The sequence below is a fragment of the Danio aesculapii genome, chromosome 2, assembly GCF_903798145.1.
Source record: "Danio aesculapii chromosome 2, fDanAes4.1, whole genome shotgun sequence".
Taxonomy (NCBI): Eukaryota; Metazoa; Chordata; class Actinopteri; order Cypriniformes; family Danionidae; genus Danio; species Danio aesculapii.
The window spans coordinates 43506323-43524743 of record NC_079436.1 but is presented as its reverse complement, the minus strand read 5'-3'; the positions used below and the strand labels follow the sequence as shown (position 1 = coordinate 43524743).

At 36.3% G+C, this 18421-nt stretch overlaps 1 protein-coding gene across 2 annotated transcripts in view; it reads right to left on the bottom strand.

Annotated features, from left to right (window-relative positions):
* Positions 1–18421, bottom strand: part of LOC130246923 (integrin beta-1-like) — a 54542-nt gene that overhangs the window by 20354 nt on the left and 15767 nt on the right. For both annotated transcript variants that reach the window (XM_056480095.1, XM_056480103.1), the window contains exons 2-4: positions 14500–14557; positions 10297–10382; positions 2376–2595 (exon numbers count right to left, since the gene is read on the bottom strand). In XM_056480095.1, coding sequence (XP_056336070.1) covers positions 2376–2595; positions 10297–10382; positions 14500–14557 — 364 coding nt within the window. The remainder of the gene's footprint in view (positions 1–2375; positions 2596–10296; positions 10383–14499; positions 14558–18421) is intronic.

The window sequence follows — 18421 nt, the reverse complement described above, 5'->3', positions numbered from 1 at the left end:
TTCCAGTATTTCTAAAAAAAACCAGCAGCTTCTCTACAGTGAAGATTTCAAGCACAACCATAATCTACTCAGAATCTAAAGTCAACAGAAGCACAAATACATTCAATGAAGACCATGCATTGTACATGAATTCATTGGTTCCTAATATGAGGGTCTAGACCTCCTGGGGAGTTGTGGGACAATGAGGGGTGGTGATTTTCAAAAATCTAATTAATTTCATCAAACTATTAGAATTGTCATATTTTATTCAAAACGTGCTGGATAAGTTGGCGGTTCAATCCGCTGTGGTGACCCCAGATTAATAAAGAGACTAAGCTGAAAAGAAAATGAATGAGTAAATGAATAGTTTATTAAGATAAAAAAAAAGTTATTAGATTAGTTACATTAAAAAACAACATGCAAACAAAAAGCCATTTCATTGGACTGCGCCCCCTGGGGAGATTACATTAATTTAAACCAAGTGTATCTGTCTGCAGACTGCAAGACGAGGGTGTAAGATGAAGGGGCGTAACTTGTAAGTTAGAGAGGTGTAACTTGCAGTTATCGAGATACCATTAACCCATGCGAGATATCACAATGACATCTTGTTGACAAGATGGTGGAAATACCTAACAGAGAACATTTTCACCAAATGTTTTCATGAGTTTTTACCACATTTATCCACAACCAATTTATTTGATATATTATTATATTCATTTACTTAGCAGTTAGCCGACTCTGTGTCACCCCCTGTGGCAGCAAATAACAGAACAATGGGTAGCATGTAAGTATAAAAGCCTACGCAATTCGCAGCTGTACGTTAATAACTGTGATGGTTGGGTTTAGGGTTAGGGAAGGTGTAGACTTTAATAACCATGATAGTTGGGTTGAGGTTGGGGTACGTCCAGACATTAATAACTATAGCTACGTTTCCATCCACCTATTTTTATGCGCCTTTTGGATATGCGCATAAAAACTGGTTGATGAAACCACCAAGATGCACATAAATTTTGAAAATGCGCATAAAAAAAATGTAAACTACGATGGAAACACTTTTACCAAACAAATTCCAGTATGCGCATTAAAAAAAGTCATGGGATTACATGAGATCATGTAATAACAAAAATATGTGTGAAAGGACAAACCAGCAGGCTGAGCACATTGTTAAACATCTGAAATGTTGTTTTGGTCATTCTAAAACACTGTAACCATTTCAGTATTAGTGTTATTATATTATTAATGACCTCCAGAATCAAGAGTCTGTACTCTGCGTCTCATACCTTCAAAAGCCACCGCACGTTCACTGCGTCAGCATCGTCTTCTGACGTGTAAGTCATTTATTAAATGAAAAAAAGATTCATGCAGCTTCTCCTACCGTAGCAAACTCTGTTTTTATTGCTGATATTTGGTGCCAGTTAATCAGGAAGTGACGATTTTGTTCTCTTTGACTCATTGGATGGAAACGCTGCTTTATTCGCACGTCTTTTTTGCGATAATCCAGTTTAGCACAAAGTTAATTCGCATTTTTGGATGGTAACATGGCTGATGATGGTTGGGTTTAGGTTTAGGGAAGGTGTAGATGTTAATAACTGTGATGGTTGGGTTTAGGTGTGAAGTAGGTGTAGACGCTAGAAACTGATGTACAGCAACATATTTCTGACAAATAGTTTTGACGTGGGTCTCAATAAGTTACACCTTTAATGTGCTACAGTTTACGCCCCCTTTATGTTACACCCCTGTCTTGCAGTATGCAGACAGACCCTACTCTATTAAACAGCACTCACGCTCACTAAAAGTAAATACAGGCCACGATTGAACATGTAGGATGATCTTTGAGTGGTGTTGTTCAAAATGAAATTAAAATTACACTTGGAAAGATTATAACATGCAAGGTGTATAACCACATCAGAGGAAATGGGGGACCGTGAGTAACTGGCATTGTTATTTTGGAGGTCGCGAGCTGAAAGGTTTGGGAACTCCTGCATTAAATTGATAGTTCACCCAAAATATTTTAAATATTTGAAAAAAGCAAAAACCTGTAACCATTAACTTAAATAGTATTTGTTTTTTCCTACTATGGAACATTTTGTGTTCAACAGATAAAAGAAACTCAAAGGTAATAACCACCTGAGGGTGACTAAACAGTGAGTAAATGTTTGGTCGAACTATTCCTTTAATGCTCCATTTGCACAATTTTTATATAAAATTTACTATAAAAGTTTTACTATAAAATATTGCAATGCTATTTGTAAGAAAAGTCCAGAAATTAAATTGCCCCTTCCCCAAAAAAATTTTAATTAAAAATCATTAGCGAACAAGCTCTTGGAGCAAAAACCATCTCATTCTGATGGGTCAATCTGTGCATCTCTACAATTGAGACAGACACTAAACAGTACCCGCTCTGAGGTTCAGGCTGAGCTGCTGAGGCTGAATCTGGGTGATCTGATCTGGCTTCAGTTTTGCTCCATTTTTTGTGCGGTTTGTTACAGGCTGGTTCTTGACGATGGTTATCTTTCCACGAGGGTTTTCTATGCTGGTCAGGGAGCAGCCCTTCTTCACTAGAGCCTCGATCTCATCACAGCGTGTGGATTTCTGCTCTCCCTGTTTCAGAAAGCCCTGCGGAAACACACAAGGGAGTAGAAGAAAACAGTGTGAGATCATGAACACTCAAACAAATACAGTACCAGCTGGAGCGCAGCACGAGCACCAGTGATATTTACACCCAAAAAGACAAGAAATATTAGTAACACTTTAGTTAATGCATTTACTAACATGAACTAACAATGAACAATACATTTACATTTACATTTAGCAGACGCTTTTATCCAAAGCGACTTACAAATGAGGACATTTATTATAGTATTTGTCCATGTTAGTTAACGAAAATACAGTGGTTTATTATTACTTCGTTAACTCATGGAGTGTTAACTAAGGTTAACAAGCATGACTTTGGATTTTAATAATGCATTAGTGAATGTTGAACTATGATTAATAACTAGGGCTGCATGATATTGGAAAGATCTGACATTGCAATATTTTTTTCTCTGGAATATAGTAGCGATATGAATTCAATTTCAGCAGATGACTTTAATAGCATTCGGAAAGTCATTAATTTAGACTGACTGGGACTATTTTGTAGGGGTGTTAGTCATGTATGGGGCTATATATTATTTTACATAAAGATTTTTTAATATAATATATTATATACATATAATAAACAAACTATAGTCATACATAAACACAGTGGAGCAAAAACTAAAGTGAAACAAACAGTGCTCTATTGAACAGTATTCAGGTAGATGCATTGAACAATTAAACGTAAAATAACACTGCATTAAACTATTTAAGTTATAAATGGTACAATTTCTTGTGCCTGAATGTTTTAAACATTATAAAAATGCTCACACAGCCACAGGCCTCAAAAACACACACAAATTACAAACTTTCATTCACCCTATTGTGGTTTAATTCTGCAGTGTTTTGAGATCCACAAATCTCATACTTTTTGACCTGTGGTCCCTGGTTTAATAAACTATAGATAAACAATAATGCTAACTGAACATTGCATATCTTGCGATGAGACTATTGTGGATAGACACATTGCGATATCAATGCTGAAACGATATATTGTGCAGCCCGATTAATACAAACATTATTCATTATTAGTTCATATTAGTAAATACATTAACTGATGAAACATTATTGTAAAGTGACCCAACAAGAATAATTAACTCTTTATTAGGCATGCATTACAATATAATTATGTATTAAAGTCATAAAAGTAAACAAATCTTGTTATAATCCCCACTAACACAGGTTTTACAATTCATCTTTATTTCTATATCGCTTTTACAATGCAGATTATGTCAAACCAGCTTAACATAGAAGTTCTAGCAATAAGTGTTTCAATGAGTTGCCTATAAAGGGTTAGTTAAAGGTTCAGTCTAAATATTCACAGTGAAATTGTAAGGATATAAATAGTAAAAATTTGTATTTAAATCCTAAAGACTCTCTACAAGCTTTTTTGCCCAGAAAAAAATATATAAATTGGGACTAAACCATTTTAAAAGTAAATTAAAATATAATTTATAGCATTAAAATAGATTTTTATAAATTAATATATGTAATAATACATGTAATTCTGCAGCATTGTTATTAGTTTTTTTAATAGCCTGATTTATTTTGATATAATATTTTAGTAAATCGAGTTAAACTAAATAACTTATCCACTTTATTTAGATTAGATTCAACTTTACTGTCAGTATACACATGTACAAGTACAAGGCAACAAAATGCAGTTTAGGTCTAAACAGGAATGCAATAGCAGCAAGTGCAGGATATAAGTCATAAAGTGCAATTGTAGAAAAACTATGGGTAATTTTTACAGATGGCTGTACTATGAACATTGTATATAGGTTATATCACCTATAAACAGAGATTACAATACAATAGATGAATATACAGTTGAAGTCAGAATTATTAGACCCCTGAATTATTAGCCACCCGTTTATTTTTTCCCCAATTTCTGTTTAACTAGGTTAATTAGGTTAACTAGGCAGGTTGGGGTAATTAGGCAAGTTATTGTATAACGATGGTTTGTTCTGAAGACTATCGAAAAATATATATAGCTTAAAGGGGCTAATAATTTTGACCTTAAAATGATTTTTTTTAAATTAAAAACTGCTTTTATTCTAGCCAAAATAAAACAAATAAGACTTTCTTCAGAAGAAAAAATATTATCAGACATACTGTGAAAATTTCCTTGCTCTGTTAAACATCATTTGGCAAATATAAAAAAATATATATATATATAAATATAAAATAAAAATAAAAATTAAAGGGGGCTAATAATTCTGACTTCAATTATATGTACAGGTTGCTATTAATAATCAGAGGTATGTAGGTATGTACTACTGTTTATATTATACCCGTTTATCAGGTATGTACCCCTGTTTATTTTTTCAAAGTAACAAATGGTTTCAATTTCCATTTACAGTAACTATTAACCCTGCCAAATAAATATATTTTCATTCATTCATTTTCTTTTCGGCTTAGTCCCTTTATTAATCTGGGGTTGCCACAGTGGAATGAACTGCCAAAATATATATTTTACACAAAAAAAATTCAAACAAGGGCATTGTTCCATGTAATTACCTATGTGGAAATCTAAATTGCAGGAGTAAAGATGAGTGATTGTAAAAAACCAAAAAACTATTTACTTAAATTTTTATGAATTAAATATGCTGTGGCTATATTAAGGTGAACTGTGAACCACTAGCGCCACCAATGGAATTGCAGGAAAAATATCAAGTATATGGCTTCAAGTACAGCATTCAAAACATCCCAAACACAACATAGACCTATAGAAGGTCTGAAGAATATTATTAATGCTATTAAGTGATCATGTAGTTTTGTTCATTCTTTTTGTTTATTTTGAACATTTACTTGATGCACATGAACTTTAACTGTAATAGCGACAACATATTTCTCTAAAAAATAAAGTAAAAAACAAAATACCATTTCCAGGAAACTCCACCTGCCTGCTATTGGCCAGACAAACATGCAGCCCCGCCCCTAAACTAACACCATTGGCTGAGCCAGCGTTGTGTTGGCATGGGATGTGCAGTGTGCTCGTTAATGCCTTCCTTACAAAACTCACGCCCTCCAGTCTGCATTACATGAAGTTTAGTGTTAGTATATATCCTGCTTTCTTTAAAGTGGCTAGAGGCGATTGGTGCTTCCTGTGCTGCCATAATCCTCTCCACATGGCAGGAACAGACATGATCACACAGGACGCTGAGTCATGAACACTGAGGGGTAATATGTGCTAAAGTTCCTCTGAAATGACTCAAGAAATAATAATCAGCCACAGCCGAATGAAGGTGGGGCGAGAGGTGATGTCACTCATTTCGATATTTCGCCATCCAAAAAAACATGTTTTTGGGAGACAAAAGCCTTTGCAGAATCACAGGATGTCCTCTACAGGCTTGAATAAACAAATAATCGGACTACAGGAAACGGCTTCCCCACATAACATTTTTCCCTAAATGCACATAATTCAAGAGCAGCCACTGCCTTCTTTAAAGGGCAAGTTCATTCATTTTCTTTTCGGCTTAGAACCGCCAACTTATCTAGCATAGGTTTTTAAGCAGCGGATCCTCTTCTGGCTGCAATCCCATCACTGGGAATTACCCACACACTCTCATTCACAAACATACTCTACGGACAATTTAGCTTACCCGATTTACCTATAGCAAATGTCTTTGGACTTGTGGGGGAAACGGGAGCACAAGGCAAGTTCACGTAAAATCTTAATTTGCTGTTAATTGTCTCAGGCCATGCCAAATGTGGATGAGTTTTCTTCTACAGATCAACAAAGCAAATCAGCCCTTGGCTATTCATAAAATATCAATGGCTACAGTCGTTTTGACAGCACAAAATAAATAAGGCAAAACAACATTAATACCCACAGCTTCTGATGATGCACTGCGGTCTTAGGAAGCTGCTTCGAGCTGATAGAAAGGCAACAGTCACCCAAATAACCACTCGTTACAACCGAGGTATGCTGAAGAGCATCTCTGAACACACAACACGTCCAACCTTGAGGCAGATGGGCTACAGCAGCAAAAAACCACACCGGTAGTCACTCCTGTCTGCTAAGGACAGGAAACGGAGGCTACAATTTCCACAGGCTCAGCAAAATTGGACAATAGAAGATTGGAAAAACGTTGCCTGATCTGAGGAGTCTCGATTTTTGCTGTGATATTCAGATTATAAGGTCAGAATTTGGCCTCAACAACATGAAAGCATGTATAAATGGTTCAGGCTGTTGGTGGTGGTGGTGTAATAGTGTGCAAATATTTTCTTGCCACACTTCGGGCCCATTAGTACCAATTGAGGATTGTGTCAATGCCACAGCCTACCGGAGTATTTTTGCTGACCTTGTCTATCCCTTTATGACCACAGTGTACCTAAAATTTCAAAATATTGCGTACACACAAATTAAACACAATATGTTCCTTATACTCTACTGAATAGGAGTATGTACTTATAGAAAGATAAGAAAATTGACAGCACATTTTCATTTTTTTTTTTACTTTGGCTTTATAAAAGTGTTGGGGACTAAAACCCAGTACTCTATATATTAAAACTAGTATGTTCTTGGATGTGTAATGGGGATATTGGATTTCAGCTCCTGTACTTTAAATAAGCACAAAGACATTTTTACGAATTATAACCGTTGTGCAAAAGTACAGACGCTTCGCTATAAAGCATTTTATTTTTGTGTGCTTCATGTGGGCGAGTGGGCTTCAGAAACAACCTGTAGGAAGCACAATCATTTTTTCTCCGTATGAATCAGACACTTTCTTATAAAACACCACATGCTTCTTGGAAAAAAAATGTGCAATACTGAGTGTGCTTCATGCAGGTGAGTCGGCTGGACAAACCACCTGTAGGTGATGCACTCTTTCCTCTTCATATGCACCAAACACTTTCTCATCAATGCGCCACGTTTCTGAGAAACATTGTGCAAAAAAATCTAAAATCTAAACTATCTAAGGATATATTGATTTGAATGGCTTCTTTGATCCTCACTTGTACATTGGTCTGAATAAACATGTCTGCTAAATAAAAAAATGTAAATAATTTAAAATATATGATTTCAGTCTGTAACTATTCTGTATAATATATTATTTAAAGTGAAATGTATTGTGTATTTGACAAAGGAGGCCAATATGTTCATATGTCTGCAAAAAAACATTCAAATGTGAAGTTGCTGTTATTAGTATTATAACTTTTACTGACAAATGATTGTAGTTTGTAAAGACGTCTGCAAAGTTTGTAAAGATGAGTGACTGTGAATATTTATGAATTAAATATGTTTGGTTAGGTGGCTTGGGTTTTATTATGAATTTGTTATGGAATTGCGCAATTGTGTGTTTGCATTTATGAATTTTTAAAAATAAAAAATGCCAAACAGCTTTTATAGACTTCCAAAAGTTTAACTCATAGAGTAAGTTCAAGAAACTGGCTGAAAAACGGAAGAAAAGGTGGCTTGTAATAAACATTTATTAAATCCATCAATGTGTACAAACTTTTTTTTAATGCAATAATTCGTTTGACAGCACCAATAATGATTATATACAGGCCTAGCGATGTGTATTATATATTAATGTGTTATATAAAAATCAGATATAAACATCACGACACTTAAACTGATAAACTGTAATAAATACTGTAACATTAGTGTAAGCTGTGGTGCATTGTGATTATAGCATAGAATAGTGGTTCTCAAACTGGTACACAGGCTACCTTCTAGTGGTACGCGGAGGAACTGATGAATAATTAAAGTTTAAAAAAAATTAACGCACTTAAAAAAAATTGATTTATATAGGCTAAACCTTTTATTTTATTTTCAGTTTTCTAAATGTTTGTTGTGTATTCTACCATTTGACGCTAATCTCCTCCCCATATTTGTAACGGTTGTTGGGGGCGTATCCGACACACAAAGCCTACTCTAATGCGCAGTAAGCAGATCTAATTTCTAATTTAAATATGTAAACCCAAATCACATATTTAAAATACAAGTTAATGTTTAGATTTTAAAGATATACAAATAATTCATATACATACAACATCTATATAAAAAAAGATCAAAAAGAGGTTTTATATGAATATGACGACATATAGCCTATATTTATGAGTTCCAAGGAACATTTCCAGGTTTTGATGAATAGGCTACTACATGTTAATACTTTACATTTAAGGTCAGCAGTTTTCTTTTTACTTTTTAAGAACAGTACCATTTTTAATTAACTTTTAGAAGCACATTTAACTTAAACATTATTCTTTTTACCTGCAAGCACAGTTCATGTCCAAACTGTTTATAATGTTTAAAGTGGCTGACAATAATAAATATTCTTAATAATAGGAGTTAATCTGCTTCGTTTTTGAACTGTGCAGCTGCTTAATTAGGCCTGCTACAATACAGTTTTTTAAAACTGGTCATTATGGTGGTACTTGGAGAGACAATTTTTCTTCTGAGTTGGTACTCGGTGAAAAAAAGTTTGAGAACCACTGGCATAGATCATCAGAGGCTCAGACACACTCTCCCAATTCAAAACTAGATTAAAGACCTATCTGTTTAGTAAAGCATACACTCAGTGCACCACTTAGGAGGCTTCCACACAGGTTATGCGTCTTGTTGATATACACTGTTAACATCAGCTACGCTAATTATTTTCTTTATTCTCCATTTCCACCTGGGGTTACTCTTCCCGAGGCCCTCAGACTATGCAGAGTCACTGATTTGATCCAATACCAACGACGAGATGATCCCAAGGTTTCCATATCCTGGACCTGGCCGAATCCTGAGCAGCTACTGTGATGGTCATGGAAGAGTGGAGAACATGAGACTGATTCCTGTGACGCTCCAGAGACAGACGAGTCTTCGCTGAGGCCAGCTTCCAGCCTCCGCCACTGCGCCACTGCAGCTCTGCACAAGACGTTTGGCCAGCGGAGAAATTAAAATGATTGTGCCCAACTGAGCCTGGTTTCTCTCAAGGTTTTTTTTCTTCACTTCCACCATTTAGTGAAGTTTTTTTTTCCCTCTCCGCTGTCGCCACTGGCTTGCATGGTTCGGGATCTGTAGAGCTGCGCATCGTTGGATTTGCTCTTCAATACTTGGGACTCTCAGTAGTGATTATTAAACCACACTGAACTGAGCTAAACTGAACTGAACTTAAACACTACAAATTGAACTACACTGTTCCTATTTACTGTGACCTTTTATGTGAAGCTGCTTTGACACAATCTACATTGTATAAGCGCTATACAAATAAAGGTGAATTGAATTGAATTGAATAAAGTATTTTTCATTTCACGTAATGGCTTACAATATCTACCGTCTCGATGACAGGCAAAAGATATTTTAGTTCAGTAGAAAACGCACTCCTCTTCATGATATAAGGATCATGCCCAACATATGTGATTATTTTCTATTTATATCTCCTTTGAAATATGGTATAAATCACAAAAATACAGACTTTCCTCTGTGTCTCCATTTAGTTTTTTACTTTCTGCCCTCCATCTGAATTGTGCACGTCGCCAGAACTACGCGTTTTAAAACAACCTTTACTTTAAACTTATTATACAAGTCAATTAAAATGAAATAAAATAGCTGTTCTTTAATCATGCCCAACATTAACTTAAAGATCTAATTCAAAGTATTGCTTCAGGCATCATTTAGGCACTCATACATCTGAAAAAGTACTGAATTGCCACCAGTATCATAAAAAAAACCCATTCTGAACTCACCTCATCTGTACACCAGCCACACTTTTCTCCGGCCTGAATGCATTCGCCACAGGACTGGGCTGAAGCCTTGGTGCATTCATTACCATCTGCACACACACACACAAACACACAACAAAAACATCCATCATCATCATTCTCCATTTCCTTCCACCACCACTAACACAGGAAACTCAATGCAAAGCACATTTAATAACAAACACTTCGGGCAGACATACGCAATGTGAATCTCATGAGGCCATCATTTTAAAATACACTGGCTGTATGCTGCGGAGAGGTCATGTGAACTGTTTAAATGATGCCTTCTCTAAAGACTTAATGCAAACCATGAGGCCAGAGAGCCCAGAATAAACCACACAGGACTATGGGAGATCACTGGCCAGAGATGATGAGCATCCCGCCTCCTATTATTCTGCATTAACGCCGTGACATTTTCTCTTGGTTCTTTTCTTGGATTCTGAAGCGCCTCCATATCTGAAATATTCCTGGAATGAAAATCACTGCAAATGTCTAACAGATGACTGGGACGGCTTTCTGATGATTTTATCAGGCTCTGCTCTGCTGTGTGTTCTGGGTGAGTGCGAAAATCATAGACGCTCCTACACACATACTTCCACAATAATTCAGAGCCAGCAAACTGTCAGGATATTATCAGATTGTTTTTCTTTTAAATACACAGACATCACTTAAAGGCAGAGACACACCAAGCAAACGGCCGGCTGTTGAGTAGTGTTGTTCAACTGGTTAATGTCTGTCAGGCTAGTTTGTTTGGTGTGTAGAACCAGCGTCAACCATTGGTGAAAAAGAGCGCCATCATTGGCCGTTCAACTTTAAATCGGAGCGTGAGAAGATAAAAACTGAAGTAACAAAACCAAGCAAATGACACAAGTAAAGAGGAAACACATAGAAGGCGTACGGTAAAGAGGAAACTCTTAGTAGGCATATAAATTTCTACGATTACAGACCGGTGTCTGATGTAACAGTATAAATGCTTATATTGATATGAATTCCCTGGAATTACGGACAGGTGCCTATATTGTCTGAAACTCCTGAAACAAATGCATCCTCACCTACCACACTGAGCAGCCACGAGTGCCATTGGAGTGATGTAAACTCCCCCTTCGCCTGATTGGCTAGAGGAGCAACTGTCAATCTAGACTAGTGGACCAATGATGACGCTGAAGTCCGCCCGTGATTTAAAGTGAACTCGAATAACTTCTTTTGGAAACGCAAGCGTAGATTGTGGGAACAAGAGCGGAGGGGAAAAAACGTAAGCACACAAAACATTCAAATATGAGTGGAAAAACTGACTTTGTTGAGTTTTCATTTTTGATTAACGCAAATTTTTTTTTGGTACGCAACCTTGTTTCTTATTCTGTGTTTAGTTTTCTCTTTTAATAATTATAATTTTGGTCAGGCCAATAGCTTTAGTTGCGCTGACATATAGCACCATGGTGCTCACGGCGACCCAAGTTCGATTTCCGGCTCAAGGTCCTTTGCAGACCCTTCCCCTCTCTCTGCTCCCAATACTTTCCTGTCTATAAGTTCCACTATCCTATCCAAATTAAGGGTGAAAGATCCCAAAAAATAATTACAAAAAAAAAAAATTCATAATAATTATAATTTTACACGCAATGTCAATATTTTGATCTACGTAGGCATGGGCCGTAATAGACTCTGACGGTATGATAACCTTGGAAAAAAATACCATGGTTTCACAGTATCCCGGGATTGTAATTACTGCTCTAAAATATGTTATGTTTTTAATTGTCTGGTTAAAAAAACAACAAGTTTTTGCCCATTGAACACAATATATTTTATTTTAACAAACATTCAAAAATATTTTGGAGCAATAAACATGCCAGACTAAATAATTAAAATAAACCATTGACTTCTGCTGTCTTCATTAGTTTTAAATACGCAGCTTTCTTTCCAACCTGATAAGGCATTTTTGGACATCTTTCTTTTCTTTGGATATAAATTAAGCCACTGCACTGTTCAGGTCTATGGCATGTTTGGATGTTGGTTTATAAGTAATTTGTTTTTCAGATGTTTGCTGAATTATAGGCTGGCCAGTAGCCTTTGATGTGTATTTTCGTTTCTGCTTGAGATTACATAGTATTTAACTGTAAAATGTACAGTATTTTACTGTAGGACAGTTATGCAGAATGTCACTATATTTAAAAGTTGCATTGTGGGAAATATCTTTTTGGCGCTTTTAAAATACAGTATTTTTAATTTGCTGTAAATCGAAATACAGTAAAACAAATGAGCGCAAAACATAACCAATCACAGATAGGGATTTCTTTCTGCCTGGAGAAAGAAAACACAGTTGCAAGAAGCTGGCAGCTACAAGGTGTGTGCAAATGCTCTTATGTTTCTAAAAATATATGTTCTTGTTTTAATTAATAAAAATAAGTACAAATAATAATTAAATAAAATTATATTTGTGTCAGTACATCACTTAATGGTGTACGGTTAATAGGCTAAAAAACTAAATGAAGTAGTTGTTAATGACATTACATATACCATACGAACTGTATGATAGAAAATTAGAGAGGTTTTAAAGCTTTGACTTTTCCAAACCACGGTAAATCTTGAAACCGGTTACTGCCCTATGCCTAGAAATACGATTATTATTTTATCCGCGACTGCAATACTTTAGGCGGGAATTTGATCCCATAAAGGCGGCTGTCATTTTGTCACATTTCTTAAATAATTGCAAACGATATGTATTATCAGAGATATTGAGTGAATCCCAATGTATTGAGCAAAAAGTACTGCAAAAACGTTATGTAAACCCCGCTTTGTTTACGGTTTCTATGTGTGCAGCACTAGTAGCAGTTTCCCTTTGTGGAATGATAATACAGATACTGCCACCTGCAGATATGGAAAGACATCTACTATACACTACGCACAATACACTCACACACTTAACAGCAAACTATATGAATTTTCTAGTGTTTGTTTTACTAACCGAAATTCAAACCCTCTCACAGAAGATGTTTGACGATTGCTAAATTAGTGAACTAAATCAGTTTCTCTCAACCACGTTTCTGGAGGACCACCAGCACTGCATGTTTTGGATATCTCTTTTGTCTGACACACCTATTACGGGTATTTCAGTCTCTGCTAATGAGCTGATGATCTGAATCAGGTGTTTGGTTAAGGAGACAAGGAAAATGTGCAGAGCTGGTGGTACTCCAGGAATGTGGTTGAGAAACACTGCCCTAATGCATCGGTTCTCAACCACATTACTGGAGGCCACCTGCACTATGTGCACAATTTGCATGTCTCTTTTGTCTGTCACACCCACTTCAGGTCTTGCAGCATGTGCTTATGAGTTGATGATCTGAAACAGGTGTGTTTGGTTAAGGAGACGTGGAAAATGTGCAGTGCATGTGGTCCTCCAGGTTTGTGGTTGAGAACCACTGAACTTAATGACCAAACCATCAAATAGTACCTAGCATGAGTTTAACCTTATTCACCATCGAGAGGTGGCATATTCACTTATGTAGGGGAAGTTTGCTTGCACAATCCAAAATAAATAAAGTAATCCAATGTCAGTGTTCAATAAGCAAAGCAGCAACTGCTGAGTATGTGACGTGTCCAACATACCACACTTCTTTCTAATGGTTGAATAAGTGCATCATCCTAGTATTTAAAGTATTTATTCAATCAAAAATAACTTTTGCTGTTTGTTTAAACTACTTCGGGACAACTTAATGGTTTTATATTCAATGCACTTAAATTAGTAAAAACAATTATGTTAACTTATTCGATTTGTGTTGGGGCAACATGAAGGAATTGTGTGGAACCCAGTATTTTTAGTGTTCTTTTAATAATAAATTTCAATGTGAATGCACTATTAATTCGCTTTATACTACAAAATGGTGTAGAATAGTGCGATTTGGGATGCACCGATCAACTCATGCAGAGGGAGAACATATACGCTTTAGTTTAAGTTGGCTGTTGTCTGTCTGGCGTAGCCGATGCTAGGTGGTTCTTTGTTGTTAGCTTGGTTTGTTGCTGTCTTAAAAGATACAATCAACTGACGAAAAATTTAAATACCAAACTAGAAATGGATTCACTAAAAATCCTGTGTCTCGAGTCGAGTTAATTAGGTAATGCTCTACAGAAGCATTTTCCCTTCAGAAAATTAGACCTCAGTGATCATCTGATGCTTGTGAAAGCTGAAGTTCTTACCTTGTTGTGCCCTGCTGAGTCCAAGCAGAACTGAAATCAGGAGCAGCCTTACGTCCATCTAAAAACAGCAAAGATAAGTCATTTTATTTTCAGTCAATGAACATATGATTAAAATAATTACAGAAAACAAACCTTTTCTGACTTGCAGCCATTAACCAACAGTAGTGAAAACATGTGTACATGTGTTTTGTTTAAGACTTCCCAATCCCAAATCTTTCATCTCCAAATACAAAAGCACGATTGCAGGACTTAACGGTTTTAAACTGATACTTCATTTAGCAAATCCTTTCTCTACCGACTGTGACCGACTGTTCTACAACCCTTCTGCAACAACCTGTGGATAAGCTGAAAGTACCCTGGATGCTGAAACCTATATGAAGACCAGTGCTCTTAATCAGGAAGACATACAAAAAAAACATACAAAAACATACACTAATACACACCATAGACTGCCATGAACACACTCAAGACTGTTTGTTGAAGCCATGGATTAAAGGTGGCAATGTTGTAAATAATGGCACAGACATATCTACCTTATATTTCAAGTAAGAGCGGTCACAGATATTATAAATTAAATATGACGAAACGTCCGGTCTTATGCACTTTGATTGATTTTTAGCCATCCAGATCAGCTTATGTTGCTTGATGTAACAAACAGATATTTTCTTATTATATCAATTTACTGTCATTAAAACACTGGTTTGTTGTAGCACGACTAGTTTGATTGTTTACTGCCGTTTGATATTTCTAGCCATTCAACCACAGAGACAAATTAATCAGACGTTTTAATAAATTGGCAGAAAAGAGCATACTTCCTCATTTCAAAATAAAGTGGCTACTTTAGCTTCATCATGAGACCTCTCTCCATTTTATGAAGAGACACTTTTATTTTTTACTCTCACATGGATGGCAACCAGTGGTGTAAAGTAACAAATTACAAATACCCAAATTCCTGTAACAGTAGCTTTTCCTCAGGAATTGTAATTTACCAAGTAGATTTAAAAATGTGTACTCTTACTTTCTCTTGAGTACATTTTTAGAAGTGATGTAACGAATCACAAAACTCACGGTTCGGATCACATTATGGTTTAGTCACAGATCGGGCCATTTTTTGGATCAGCCAAAAAGGAGAGGAGATGAATGTAATTTGCTTTGCATTCATTACAAAAACAGAACTGCAAGAAACTTTTGGTTGTAACAAACAGAACTTTGAACATGTAATTTTATTAAAAATAAAATGGAGAAACTGTAAAATATTCAGTACTATGAAAAATTCACTGTTACTACTGTTGCTGATAACGCTAAATGTGGAAGTCTAACATCATATTTTGTACAACCCTTATTTATTTTTAGTCTCATTTTCAATAAACGATTCAGTTATTCACTCATAAAACTTGGTTTCATTGCTAGAAGAATCATTTTTGAAGAATTATACAGTGGCATATTTTTGATGGCTGGTTGTCGCCACCTATTGGTTAAATAATCTAATTGCTGCCTACAACTTTCATTTTTGAGTGTCAAGTTAAAAGAGGGTGATTTTAATCTTTACCATAAACATCAGTAGTTTTATCTTAACTAAACTGTTATCCCAGTACTTCTGTGTTAATTGACTGTTTGTAACTTCATAACCAACTCAAAAGACTAAAGACTCAATCTCTTTCCTGATTTTTGCGTTTTTCAAACACTGATTTGAATGCAGCGATTCGAAGGATTAACTTGATTAATGAGGACAAGTATCTTGGTGATAGCCCATTTAGGCATTTAAACACCAAAACTAAAATCTTAAAATGTATCCTAAACTGTACAGGAAGCCAATGAAGAGAAGCCAGTATGGGTGTAATGTGCTCCCGTTTGCATGTCCCCGTCAGCAAACGAGCAGCAGCATTCTGCACCCTCTGCAGACGAGTAATGGAGGTATGGCTAATACCCACATAGAGGACATTACAATAATCTAGCAGAGTCGAGATAAAAATATGTATTACCCTTTCAAAGTCGTTATAAATGCACTACAGAATGTTACGTTTACACACACACACACACACACACAAACCGTATGTAAATGCATCAGCTTCTCACAGTGTAATACTCCCTACTCTTTAAAGGGCTATTTTTACTCGTACTGAGTAATATTTACAACATTTTTGGTTAAGTAATGATATTTTTTACTTGAGGAAGATTTTTCAGTACTCCTTCCACCACTGACGTCAACCATTGACTTATACTTCCCTGATAATCTTCTACTGAAGAAAACATTCAGCTACATCTTCCATGACCCGAGGCCAAGTAAATTAACAGCCAATTTTCATTTTTGGATAAACTCTCCTTTTAATGGTTCTACAATCACACACAGTGAAGTCGCAAATTACAGAGCAAGTAAAAACCTATTTATCGTAACTACAGTCAGCAATGAGACACTCAGAAAGTTCTAGTTTGTGCAAGCCAGAAAAGACAAGCACGCACAGACATCCAGAGAAACCGAGAGATAAACAGAGAGAGATTCTACCCCCATATTTGGTAAGACGATGGATCTTCCCATGAACACCTCAGTGAGGCAACAAAGAGCAGAAGGAGGATCTCCAGCTCAATCGTTTATCAAGTGTACACACACCACAGCCAAAGAGTCCTGATTTGGCCTTATTAGGAACGACAGCGAGCACAAACTCACAATGGCGCTACTTAAAAGACACTATTCACAGATGAGAAACTTTTACAAACGCGCATGAGGATAAAACACACACCGAGCCAAACTCCAGCTGTTCTGAAGTAGAATTTGCATGTGACATGAATTATAGAGCCAAGCTGTTATCGCTAAAGCTCAGATACGGCTGCTGTTGAGTCTGGATGGATGAACTGCAGGAGACTCAACGGTTACTGTTCTCTCTCACTCACAAACACTCACACTCACACTCTCACACACACAGCAGACCTGAGAACACTTGAAGATAAGGAAACAGTGCTTCTTTCAGTAGACTCATGGCATTCACTTAGATCATACAATCCGTCTTTGTGTTTGTGACAGAAATAGGAAGAGATATTAACGACAGTAGCTTAGTGTGCACTATCATATATTGTGCTATATCATATTTAAAAAACAATGATGGTGTAAATAAAAAAATAAAAATGCATGCTTAATTAAGGCGAAATTTTATATGCAGGCGTCACAGTGGCACAGAGAGCAGCACGATCGCCTCACAGCAAGAAGGTTGCTGGTTTGAGCTCAGGCTGGGTCAGTTGGCATTTCTGTGTGGAGTTTGCATGTTTACCCACGTGATGGTGTGTGTTTCCTCCAGGTGTTCGGTTTCCCCCACAATCTAAAGACATACGGTATAGGTGAATTAAATAAGCTAAATTGGCCGTAGTGTACGTGTGTGAATGCAAGAGTGTATGGGTGTTTCCCAGTGTTGGGTTGCGGCTGGAAGGTCATCCGCTGCGTAAAACATATACAGGATAAGTTGGTGGTTCATTCTGCTGCGGCGATCCCAGATTAATAAAGGGACTAAGCCGAAAAGAAAATGAATGTATTTTTATATGCTACAATAGGGTATATGCCGAGCTAGTGTTGTTCCCATACTGATAAACTTCCGGTTACCGGTTATTGTGAGTTTTTTTTCCATTTTATTTGATTCTTTTTACAGCATCGATGTTGTAATGTAATTAAAATACAATCAGTTAAATACTGATTAAATACTGAGCCTGTCAGAATCGGCAGGCTAGCGCAGAAGATCCAATGAATATACTGGGGTAAAATAAACACTCATATTATAAAGACATGGCGGGGAAAAATGTAATTGAATGCAGTGCCTCTTGTACAGTCTGAGACCCACTTTATATAGGATATCACTCAGCCAGTGGAGATCGCTGATTTTTAAAGAAAACAGACCTTAAACGTGCCAATTTTGCAATTGCAAACAGTTGCAATCTT